At 42.6% G+C, this 12817-nt stretch overlaps 1 protein-coding gene across 2 annotated transcripts in view; it reads right to left on the reverse strand.

Annotated features, from left to right (window-relative positions):
- Nucleotides 1-5202: 5202 nt before the first annotated feature.
- Nucleotides 5203-12817, reverse strand: part of npr2 (natriuretic peptide receptor 2) — a 47855-nt gene continuing 40240 nt past the window's right edge. For both annotated transcript variants that reach the window (XM_023796064.2, XM_023796054.2), the window contains exons 18-22: nt 11431-11499; nt 11154-11328; nt 9867-9965; nt 8004-8095; nt 5203-5763 (exon numbers count right to left, since the gene is read on the reverse strand). In XM_023796064.2, coding sequence (XP_023651832.1) covers nt 5701-5763; nt 8004-8095; nt 9867-9965; nt 11154-11328; nt 11431-11499 — 498 coding nt within the window. In that variant the 3' untranslated portion in view covers nt 5203-5700. The remainder of the gene's footprint in view (nt 5764-8003; nt 8096-9866; nt 9966-11153; nt 11329-11430; nt 11500-12817) is intronic.

Consider the following 12817-nt stretch of genomic DNA (forward strand, 5'->3'; position numbering starts at 1 on the left):
AGGAATAACATAAACTATGACTGAGAAATGTATAAATGTAATCCTTTCTAACAAGTAATACTGGTTTGATTTTTTAAATTGCTGCCCTTTTGTGATCAAGAAATTTAGCAGTAATTAACTACTTTTTTTAGCCAGTTTACTTTGGTTCACAATTACCACTATTGGTTTTTATTTATACTCTGCTGGCAGTTGTTTTAGGTGGATATTAATAAAGGTGTCCACCAACACTTACCAATGTGCATCAGAACCGCTCAGGTGTTACTGCTGTAGCTTCACGCCTCCAGGGCAGTGTGTTGAAGCAGGGCTGAGTTTGTTGTTTCTGCCCCCCCCTCCCAAATGTTTCCAAAATGGAATAACTAGCTAGTGAGTAAAGTACGATGATTGCAGTTAGCCAAACATGCTGCTCCAGCATCTCCTGAATGAGGAACCCTGGGGACTACAGGCTCTATGCATGTGATGTCCTGATGTTCTGGGCCAGGCACTTCCCACTCTGACCCTGTACTGGATAAGCAGTGATTTGATTAATTTGACTACTGGACCTCCACATGTGTCACTGTTTCTCTGCTGAGGCCAAGGCTGGGCGGTGCCAGATTTTTTGGTGGGAGTGGCCAAGAGAGATAAACCAATTAACATTTAGTGAGGAAAAGCAGTACTGTTAGAGGCCAGGAACGCATCATATAACAGCATGCTAGCGATTTTGGTTATTATTAGCAGTGGCTTCATTTTAAGGAGTTTTTTCAGTTTGGCTCACAGCATAGCCAGCAGTATCGGGAAGTCCAAAAACCAGAACAACATAATTAATGGTTATTTCAATTACTTTTTTGGCACCAGAGTGAATGACATTTGCCAAATGACCACAGCCGGCCATTGAGGCAGACCACATAATATGGCCTGAAAATAGCTATATGATGCAAGCAGATATTTATTTATTCACTTGTTTATTTATTTCATTATTTATTTTATTTGTCATGAAAATCAGCTGTCAAGAAGGATGCTTGGACAATGCAGGAGGGCTAATAGCCGCGTTTGGGACTCAAACATCCAAGTCTCACCTCTTAAACTGTGGGATCATTGTTAATGTATCTGCTCACCGGACGGGTCTGTGTTGCATGCGTGTTCAGTCATTTCTTGGTGGGAAAGCAGTACTTTGAAGCCATATAAAAAACAAAGATTGTTGAATATTAGAAAATATATAGCAGTGGAGCTGACATCGACATTGAGAAGGTGGAGAGGGACAGATTAAGGAAATTAACAACAAATTAGCCATAAGAACATAAGAAATTTACAAACGAGAGGAGGCCATTCGGCCCATCAAGCTCATTTGGGGAGAACTTATCTAATAGCTCATAGTTGTTAAAATCTTATCTAGCTCTGATTTAAAGGAACCCATAAAATATCTGTACTTTATATTTCTGCTCCCTGCATGGATTACCTTACATTTATCTACATTAAATTTCATCTGCCAGATATCAGCCCAGTCACTAATTAAATCAAGATCCCGTTGTAGCCTCTGTGCTGCTAATTTAGTTATTGCTACACCACGCACCTTGGTGTTGTCTGCAAATTTAACCAGTTTACTGTATATATTAGTGTCAATATCATTAATTTAAATTAGGAACAATAATGGTCCTAAAATTGAACCCTGCGGTACCCCGCTATGAACACAGGCCCACTGTGACATTGTGCCTCTAATAACTACCCGCTGCTTCCTGTCTGTTAACCAGTTTCCGATCCAAACTGCTACAGTTCCTAAAATCCCTGCAGCTTTGAGCTTAAGCAAGAGCTGTTTGTGGGGGACAACATCAAAGGCCTTCTGGAAATCTAATGGTGTGTTCGATTATTTCTCTCCAAGTCGGAACTCGGATGAAAACGTCACGAAACGTCACGAAAAACGTCACTTCCCGTCGGAAACACGCCTCTTTTATGACGTTGCCCCTGTGACGTAATTTCAACATGGCGACTTGGTTTGTTTGTAGTTTGTTTACCATTCGAAAAAAGAATATCGCTATGAATGTATTAAAATATTTTATACATTTTCGTGTGAAACGAGCAAACAGCTCCAGAAAATATGAATTTCAGCCATATTAGGAAGCCCTCACTTTAAGATAATGCCACAGAGAATGACTCAGGAATGATGACTGTGGCCACCTTGATCCAAGGTTGTGGGTGACAAGAACCGCAGATTGAGAAAGGGGTCATGCAGGGTGAGGTACGCTCAGTGGCCTTTTCATCCGCACAGCCGCTTTCCTTCAGGTCCAGCAGCTCTCAGGACTCCATTATCAGCCTTCACACTTAATGGAAAAGAGTTCTGCCAAGATCATCCCTTTTTAAGTTGCGTTTTTCTCAGGCATTCTGTGCTCAGGGTAGGCACTATGAGATATGTACGGCAGAAATCATTTCATCATCATTTGTCCTGTAGACTCCTGGCAGAGCATAGGGCCTCAACAACACCACGCCAACGGACTCTGTTCTGGGCTGTTTTCTTCAGCTGGATCCACGCCATTCCGGCGGCCCTCACTTTGTACGGCAGAAATACAATTACATTATTATTCAAAAGCAACATGCGTGTTTTTGAGACCCTGAAGTCCCTGCAGTAACTGGGGATTAAGGACCTTGCTTGCCCAACAGTGACATCACTCTGCTGATCCTGGGATTTGAACCAGCATTTCAGCAGCCAGCATTTCATTGGGCATTGAAATACAGGGAGTAACCCGTCTCCACCAATAACAGGGGTAACTCGTCTCCATCAATATGGGGAGTAATCCGTCTTCATCAATATGGGGAGTAACCTGTCTCTATCAATAGAGAGAGTAACTCATCTTCATCAATAGGGGGAGTAACCCGTCTCCATCAATAATTTGGGTAACCCATCTCCATCAATAGGAGGAGTAACCTGTATCCATTATTATGGGGAGTAACCCATCTCCATCAATATGGGGAGTAATCCGTCTATCAATAGAGAGAGTAATTCGTCTCCATCATTAGGAGGACTAACCCTGTCTCCATCAATGAGGGAGTAACCCACTTCTATCAATAGGGGGAGTAACCCATCGCCATCAATAGGAGTACTAACCCATCTCCACCAATAGGGGGAGTAACCTGTCTCCACCAACAAGCATAATACAACACAGTCCCTGCAATTTTGCAAAAGCATACAGCCTATTGAGTGAATAAGTGATTTATTTTACATTTGTTTGTTACTGAGACCATACTGACAGTTTATTCACATCCCATGCAAACTACAGACGCTCCTCTACTTACAAACTTTCAACTTACGAACTTTCAGACATACGAACAAAGAGGACTGCAAGTCCAAATTGTGTTCGTTGGGCTCCTGTTTCCTGTCCGCAACAACAGTTTCATTTTTTCTGCGCACCAATTCTGCCTAGTACGACTTCTGGCTGCTACTCCCGCCGTGCAGCAGCATAGCATGCATACTCCCAGCATCCTAGTTCTTTGTACTTGTGTATAGTGTTCCAGCATTGCTCCCCTATGTCAGCTGGTAAACAGACATTCGTTTGATAGGTCAGCAAAACAACAAGCATCTGTGTCATCGGGACCTAAACATGGAAGCTGTTTCTATACCAATCAGTTTGTATCTACATCGAAAAACCCCAGAAGAGGTGACTTTATCAGAGCCAAAGGAAGGAATCCATCATGCAGTGCTTATCTCACTGGTGCTTTCGAAGGACGGAACTGCCGCTTGATTATGGTGTGGAAAGACAAGCAGGAAACAGCAGCCAGTTCTAGCTCCTAACACTGCAGATTTTGAGCAGTATTATTACAGTATGTGCAGTTTTATTACATTGCAATAGAGACTTTTATTGAGACCGATAAATATTTAGCACATTTTTTATGGAAGTTAGCAGTCAAACCTACCTGTTCGAAAAAACTCTTGCTGATATTACAATGTACTGATTTAGCAGATACTTTTATCCAAAATGATAAACAATTGTGCAAGCAGGGTCAGAGTTAAGGGCCCTGCTCAAGGCCCCATTGGGGAAATAACTCTGCTCTGCCGACTCTGTGATCTGAACAGACCTTCTGATCTGACCGTCTAAGGCACACACTGGCTCACACATCATATTGTAACAGACAGGACTGTATGACCTAGGCCTACCTAAAGATATAGCGACACTAGGGGGCGCTGAAAGGCCCCAGTGACTGTGTCACGCCTGCTCACACACAGCACCACGTTGCCAGCCCCCTGAGCTCCATCTGCCGTGGCCCAGAGGCCTAGCCCTCTCTGTCTGGCATGGCTGTCCATCCGCTCGGCCTGCCGCCTAGGGCCGTATGTCTGCTTCACCCCAGAATGTGAGTTTATCACCCGCTCCTTTTCAAAATGGCACAGGACGCACAACAGCAATGGATTCACGTTAGGGGGAAGCTCTTTCACGCTTGAAGACTTATTTCAAACAGCAGCGGAGTATAAATCCCTAATGCGGCCATACCAGGTGCCAGGCTGAACGCCACAATTACGGTGCCTGCTGCCTCATGAAGACAGTGCTGCTGCATCGTTCTAACTGGCCACAGATGTGCTGTTTGGCAGCTACAACAGCATGAGATGATCCCTGCGCCCAGGTCAGAGAGTGGAGTCATGTGACACGGCACATGTTGACGGGGTCCCCACACCCAAGACTGCAGGGGCCGGTGCGATGAGGTGGACACAGAAGGGAAGTGCGATAAGGCGAATGGAGTCATTTAAAAGGGGAAAGAGAAATAAAAACAGAACAAGAGGAAATTCTGCAATGTCACAGGAATCAGGAAAGGCCTCTTAATAGATTTACTGGCGTGACAAAGACCAGAGCGCATTGGTTTATACTAGCAGATATCAACAAGGTACAGGTGGAGCCAATCAGCACGAATAACCTCGGTCACCTGACCTTGTGTCCTGATACAGCCTCAAGGACGTTTTCATTTTATTTCATTGTAACAGCATGTAAGTTTCCATTCATTTCATCCCTTTAATTAAAAATATCAAAATATGTAAAAGTGTTTTACAAAGTAGATTGTTAGTTATAGAAATCAACATTGTTTGTAGAAATGTGGTGGTTTCAATTCATTCTGAAGAACTGTTTTTTTTAACATTAATGATGTTAATACCATCCAACACAGCGGGTTACATAAACAGAGGCTTGAAGCACTTAACGTTAATCAAAACCACTTTGGGCCTGGGGAAATAAATCAAGAACCGCTGACACGTTTGCATTTGATTCAATTTATTGAACAAAATATTTTGCAATATCTGGGCTATACATATATACATATATTATGCTGTACTATGGTGTTCAGTCGTGGGACCAGGTCACTCTGACCTCTGAACCTATAATGCCCCCAACGATCACATAACACATGACATGTGACCCCCCCCCATCCCTTTACGTGTTCTGCGTGAAAACATTATTAAAACGTTGTCGCTTTACAAACACGTCATACAAATCTTATACTGTGAACACAAAAATAAAAATATATCACTGAAAATCGCTCGGCAGAAAGTTCTTCATAAAAACGTCTTTACATGTTTGTGTTTTGGGAGGTATAAAACACGTGTAACGGCCAGCATTTTCAAACGTATAATTTAGGAAATCGCCTTGCTGCCCTCTTGCAAAGGAAACACTCCTCAATACTTATTTTAGAACAAATAAAGTACCGTTTCTGTGTGAAGGGCTTCTCCATTTCCACACAGCGGCAGAGGGGATGTCAGATCACATAGACGTCTGTCTTTTCCCCAAGCAGCCAGTATGTCCTCATTTTTCCCTTCCCCTGCAACAAAAGCAAGGCAATGATCAATAAATGCATCAGGATTCACTAAGCATATCGATCTGCCGGGACCTTGCATCTTATCAGTTCCTGAGTTTTTACGACCGAGGGTGTCCTACACGCCGTTTCTTCCCTGAAAGTCTGCTCTGTCTTTGCTCATGGAAGTTTTACTAATACAAACAAGTTCTGAGGACAGATGGAAAAATGACTGCTTCAGGGATACAACCAATCAGATAGTAGAGGACGTGGGTCCAAGCAACTACAGTGGTACCTCGGTTCTCAAACTCACTAGAACTCGGATTTCTTGAAAGTCGAACAAACCAGTTTGTCCTAGAACTCGATCTGAATATCAGAAGTAGAACCGTGAACGCTGACCTAATATAAATTGTACGCGCCAGGAAATGAGTCTTACTACAATGGAATTCTTACTTGAATGCCTTCTTCACAGACTGGACGATTAACCAAATAAAACAGCGCAACATTACAGTAACTAACAATAAATAAACCACTAACTTACGTGTACTATTAGAGCATTTATGTCATTTATTTAAACTTTATTTTACCAGGTAAATTAACTGAAAACCAGTTCTCACTGTTTTACGTGATATTTGGGAGAAATAGCAGATTACGCATCGGAACTGCCTGGGATACAAACGTCATGCATGTAACTAAACTCTTCAGCCAATAAGGGCAAAGGTGTGTCGTCATGGAGGCGGTTCCAGTTTGTGCAGCCGGGTGAGAGGTCGCAATGCATCTAACCGTAATGCATTGCGTCAGGATCAGAATGCGTTGCTTTAAGCCAGCGCTGTAAGCAAGTCGAACGCACCCAATGACCGAACTGGGGAAACAAACTGAAACGCGGACTAATGACAACAACCAGAAACAGCTGATAACATGGGGATCCCACACAAGGTTAATGAGGGGGCGTGGAACAAGGAAGGAGCGGACGATCGGGGCAGGACAGGGGTAATGTTGGGATAAGATCTTTATCGTTTTGGAAGCCATTAAGAAAAAAAAGCTCTTCTTGTTTAATCCTGTTCATTTTGTGTTTAAATGCTAAAAAAGAAAACATATTTAGTTGTAATTTTGGGGGGCCGGGAACCAATTAATTGGTTTTCCATTATTTCTTATGGGAAAAATTCGATCAGAACTCGAACTTTTTAGGATTCGATCCGGAGTCCGGAACGGATTAAGTTCGAGAACTGAGGTACCACTGTATAGGAGGTGGGATCAACCAATCAGATGTGTTCTGCCCTCAGAACATTTTTGTGTAAGTAAAACTCCCAAGAGCTCTTTTTTTTCTGTGTGTAACATGTGCACAGTTGTTCAGATGGACGTTTTTCGGGGAAATGTCTTAACGTCTGGCAGGAGACTCAGAGCCAAGCCAAGTTTCTCTCCCAAGGCAGTCCCTCACTGACAGTAACTGGTGTGCTAACAACAGACACTTTGCAGTTTCAAATCAGCTGGGATCCTGTAACTCTTCCCAGTTTCACCGCTGCTGACTTACATACACTATTCATTCATTCAATTTATAACCCATGTTGTTGTATGTCATATGTGTAAAATGTATATTTCCAAAAGGGCACCTACATGTAAACTGTCTTGCAGGTTCCACTGGGGCACACCCAACAAGACAAACTCGTCAACCATTTTCCATACCCTCTTGTCCAATGCAGGGTCGCAGCCAGAATATATGGGGGCGGAAAGTAATGGGCCATCTCAACTAACTCATGGTAACTCCAGTTAGCATGTTTTGGGAATGTGGAGGGAAACTGGAAAACCCAGAGGAAACCTCACAGGCAGAACATACCTCCACATAAGTAGAGCCGGTGGAGACTTGAACCCAGGCTTCAGAAGCATGCTTCAACATTGTTAACCACTGCGCTACCATACCATCCATCCAAGACAAGTTCCTTGTATGTTTAATATACTTGGCCAATAAGGAATTTTCTGATTCTGATTCTAAAGGGCTGCATTGCACTCCACGTCCTCCTGGGGAACTTTCTGGCTACAGTAAATTCAGTCAGGTTGAGCTACGATGGATCACAGAAGCCTCAGACACTCTAAACCCAAATGTAGGCATGTCAAGAAAGTGTGGAGATTTCTTGCATTTTCCCAGCCACATTTCCCCACATCACAAATTATATTACGATGCACGCTGGCCAGATTTGATCTTGCAGAATCCCTTTGTCCTGGAGCCCAGTCAACAAACGGCCTTCATCGCTTGCGATTTTCCCCCTTACCTTCATCTCTACGTCCCCCCGCAGCTGGAGCTCAAAATAACCAAACTCATCCAACACTTCTTTGGTGGCGGAGGAGACATGTATCTTCAAGGCTGTGGAGCATAAAAATACTATCGGCAAACTGGCAATGCCTTAAATGAGGCAGAATAAACAGACCAAGATGTGGATGGAGAACCAGAGAAGATCAACACATGGATGCGGAATCAGACAAGACCAATACCAGGAACACGTGGATATAGCACAGGGTTGGTGGGATTCCAGTCCGTAAGATTTTCTAGATTTCACAGTTGCTGGTATTCAAAATTGAGTACATCACTCAGTACCGCGAACTGCTCTTTTTCTATAAGGCGATATATTATGCTCTGAATCTGCACAGTCAACCCCTCTGAACAAACCCTTTTGTGCTTAGCCATCTTAGCAGCTGGGCCCTTTGATTCCGGAAAGCATTGGATATTAGCAAAGGACAGCAAATTAATTAACTCAGTTCCCATGCCAGCAAGCCGGACGTGGAACAAAGACGGACTTCTTTCCAGTGCTACTAACACCTTCGTAGCTCTCCTTGCCCACGTCAGGCTACATTTAGCATGAAGCGCCACGGAATCGGCGTGCTGCCTTTTCCGATGTCACATAGGACCCAGAGCGCGCATTTTCCTGAAAAGGTGACAGCCACGGCCACGGCTGAGTGATGCACTGAGGACATGGGAGGTCATGACAAAACAGAAAGCGGGAGATCAGAGAGAGAGCAGCACCTGACTACCGGTGGCAGCAGGTCCCCATGGCAGCTATCTGCAGGTTTCCCTCCAACAAAATCCCACCAATGAGAGACGAAGCTGCTTTGCCCACCACTCCCCGGGTTCTTCCCAAAGGCCGCCGTGGTCGCTAGGCTAATGCAACCCCCCCGACCCCACCCCAACTGGTCAGCTTCTCTTTTTGCTCACATGACCAGGGCACTGGGGCCATCTTTAAAAACTTCTAGGGTCTGAGTCTGACAGAGCTGGCCTATCCTTATTGCATTTACTCCCCAAAAATGTTAGCCCCATTGCCAGGGTAAATACATGCTCCCTCCCAGGCCAGTATAATTGACTGGTTGCGCATTAAAAGAGAAATATGACATTTTTACAGATGAACAGCGTGGCATCAGAGCAGGCTTCATCTTCAATCGCCTGGAAGGCTGCCCAGTCTGCTCATGGCCTGTCCTCCATGGACATCACTGCTTGGATGTGAGAGAGAAAGGCTGGCCCAACCACAACACGCTTCATCCAAGCGGGAGACCACAGTTTAAAGTCTGGCCTTGTGAAAGCACTTTTGTATTTATTATTTTTATTTTTTAAGAAATGAGGTTTTGACGTAAGACCTGCACATACATTAAATGGTTATGGCCTTTCTGGAAGTGTTATAATATTTAACCTGACTACAAAGTCATTAACCAGGAATGAATTCCCTATCTAATGAAAGCCAGAACGCTTTAGCGGCAAATTCCAAAACTGAAATCCAGCAAAAGTATGAAATGCGATTAATCTTATTTACTACTGCGATTAATAGGCTGGATAACATCTTCAACAAACCTCAGTCACTGTGCCACAGTGAAACCAGCCTCATCCTGTATGACGTAGCAACATCTCCTCTCATGAAGCAATTACAATAACCTCAGTTCCCCAGACATTTACATTTATGTTACTTACTTCTTCTCCAAAATAATGCACAAGTGATGCATACACAGGCAACCCCCAGGTTACGAACAAGTTCCATTTCCTAAGTCTTTAAGTCCAATTTGTAGATAAGTCGGAATCATCCATCCATCTTCTGTAACCACTAACTTCTCTGTCATTCTGGCTCCTCCACGACCATGACCTTAAGACTCACCTTCGCCGTTGGACTCCATGCGTGATGCCGTGTTCACAGTGTCCCCGAATAAACAGTATCGCGGCATTTTCAGGCCGACGACACCAGCGCACACAGGCCCTGTCCATGCAGGGAAAAAGCACAGGAGTCAGTCTCAGCATCACCAGGAAACAAACAAACTGCAAAACCTGTACAATAACCAATTAACCAAAATCATTTTGACAAAACACATTTTATAGCGATACACAATCCTATTTCAAAAGGTGCCACATTAATAAAATTACGTTAAATATAGTTATAAAGTTCTATACTTCCAAATAAGTGTGGTTTGTAGGTAGGTTGTGATTTTGATTCTTGCCCCTAATTGTTTGAGTGGAGTTTGCCCACCCTCCCTGGATTAGGTGGGGGTCTTTGGTTTCCCTGCCTACGTATCCTGCGATGGTCTAGGATCCTATCCAGGGTGACCCCAGCCCTGTGCCCTATGCCTCCTGAGATAGACTCCAAGTCCAATGTCACCCTGTTGTAGATCAGAAGTTGGAAGATTGATGGAGTTTGCATTATCCTAGTACAGTTATATGAGACAGAGCAGTGCATAGTACTGTAATGAATGCAGCAGAGAAGGACGAGCGGAACGAACACTTTCAAACTCAGGGAAATTAAAGCCCTCGGATTATTATTACAGACACCTGATGGCAGCGTTTTTCAAAAATAGCTGCAAGGATTTCAATCACAAATGGTTCCAGCTGAACATAAGTCATATGATTAGTGGAGGCTGAACGCATAATAGCTGCGGTACAAAAGCACCGCGGCACAAACATGAGATATAGAAATCTGGTCATGAGTATTTACATCTACACATTTCCCAAAACCGCTTATCTAATTAGGTCACAGTGTTCCATGACTGATCCAGGGTACATCAGGGTACATCGAGGGTAATCAAACATACAGGGAAAGCGATTCTCCTGCACGGCCGTCCTCTGAGGCACAGGAGGACAGCAGCACAACCACGAGGAGTTGTTACAGCGTCACGTGATGAAAAATGTTCCAACTCCACTCTCGGACCCCAACCTTTGCTCTCACACATGTGTGCCTTGAAGGAGAGCATATTGCACTCATATTTGCACAAATGGCAAATAAACCTTTGTTTCATTTTTGGATATTAACACCCAATTAATCTGGCTTCTCAGGTCTCCCAAGCCACTGTGTTTAATATGAGGTGCGACACTTCAGGGACAATCCAAGTTTTATAAAACAATTCAAGCTGAAAAAGAGGGCCAAGATAGCAGCTATGTGAAGGCAAAAGCATACCGGTATGGATCCCGATCCGCAAGCGCAGCTGGTCGTTGGGTCTGTGCCTGATCTTGAAGGTTTTCACCTGCTCGAGCAAAGCCAGCGACATGCTGGCAATCTCACGGGCGTGGAGTTTACCGTTACGCACCGGCAGGCCCGACACCACCATATAGGCATCACCGATCGTCTCCACCTGGGGGAAGGACTCAAAATGATGAGTAACACCATAGCGACCAATGGAGTTCGAGATACTCGTGTCATCATGGGGAGATACCAATAACAAATACTATCTCACCTTATAGACATCAAAGTTATCAATGATGGCGTCAAAGCAGGTGTAAAGGTCATTAAGTAAGGTCACAACCTACAGGGAAGAAAACATTTTAAATAAAAACAAGTGAAAATACAATTACAGATACAAGTAACAGATACAGGCAAAAATCTATACCATTTAATACCTAACAGGGCTGCAATAATATGCAGAATATTCAGCTGAATAACCTACTGTACATTTAACTGTTTATTACAGAATTCTGATATACAACAAATCATTGGGTAGCTATAAAATATGCAATTTTAGCCATTTAACCTTCGGATTGTGTCAGCTTTCTGTTCCTATCTCTTATGTTAGACAGGTCGGTGCTGACCCGTGTCTTAAATCAGTCATAAAATACCCACAAAACAATTATTTATCATCCAATTTGTTTCTTACCTCTTGGTTACCTTGTTAGGCTTCCTTATTCATGAAAAGATTGATTTTAATATTTTTGGTGTGGCTTTCTGGACCATTCATTTGACAGCATACCTCTTGTTTTCAATAAAAAAATAATGGTAAAATAAATATCAAGAGAATTATATAAATAAATTGAATTGGTCTTATCTTGCCTTACATGTATGGGCATGCCTTACCTTTATTTTAATTTATTTTGTTTAAATAGAGATTCCTGACAAAATCAAAAAGCCTTGATGCAGTACACAAATCTATGTGGTGCTTTTATGCATTTTAAACTTAAAAAGGGGTCTGTGCCGACTGCAACACCAGAGCTGTTATAATCTTGACCAGAGCATTTATAATTTAGTGATTTAAAAAAAAAAAATTCTTTAAATAGAGGTTCCTGACAAAGTCAAAAAGCCTTGATGCAGTACACAGATTTATATGATGCTTTTATGCATTTTAAACTTAAAAACCTAACACCACAGGAAGGTTAAGCAATTGTTATTGACGTCCCTTGGATTTACGATATTTGACAGTTTAACTTGTGTATTGTACAGCACAACTGCACAGATAACATGTTAAGTGTTCTATTCCTTAGAACCAGCCTGTACAATATAGGTCAGTATCCCTATATAGGTATAAGTAAATTATTAATTATTATTATCAATGTACCATTAATTAAAAAATATATATATTTTCATTCAGGAATCCGGCTGCATGCTGATATTTATGTTATTATCAATGTGCCACTAATTCAAATAAATTGAAATGTTCCAATATTTCAATAATATGTCAATCTAATAAATACTCTGCCCAGAGAGAGAGATTATCTGAGATTCAACATAAAGAGAACAATCTCTGTCTTTTCTGAATCACTTATTTGAATGGAAGCTGAATAATTAAGGACACTTCAGATTTTGAATAAAAGAGGCCCAAGACATCTCTGATAACAGCATGTGGCTTTTAA

Source organism: Paramormyrops kingsleyae, chromosome 7 (genome assembly GCF_048594095.1).
Source record: "Paramormyrops kingsleyae isolate MSU_618 chromosome 7, PKINGS_0.4, whole genome shotgun sequence".
NCBI lineage: Eukaryota > Metazoa > Chordata > Actinopteri > Osteoglossiformes > Mormyridae > Paramormyrops > Paramormyrops kingsleyae.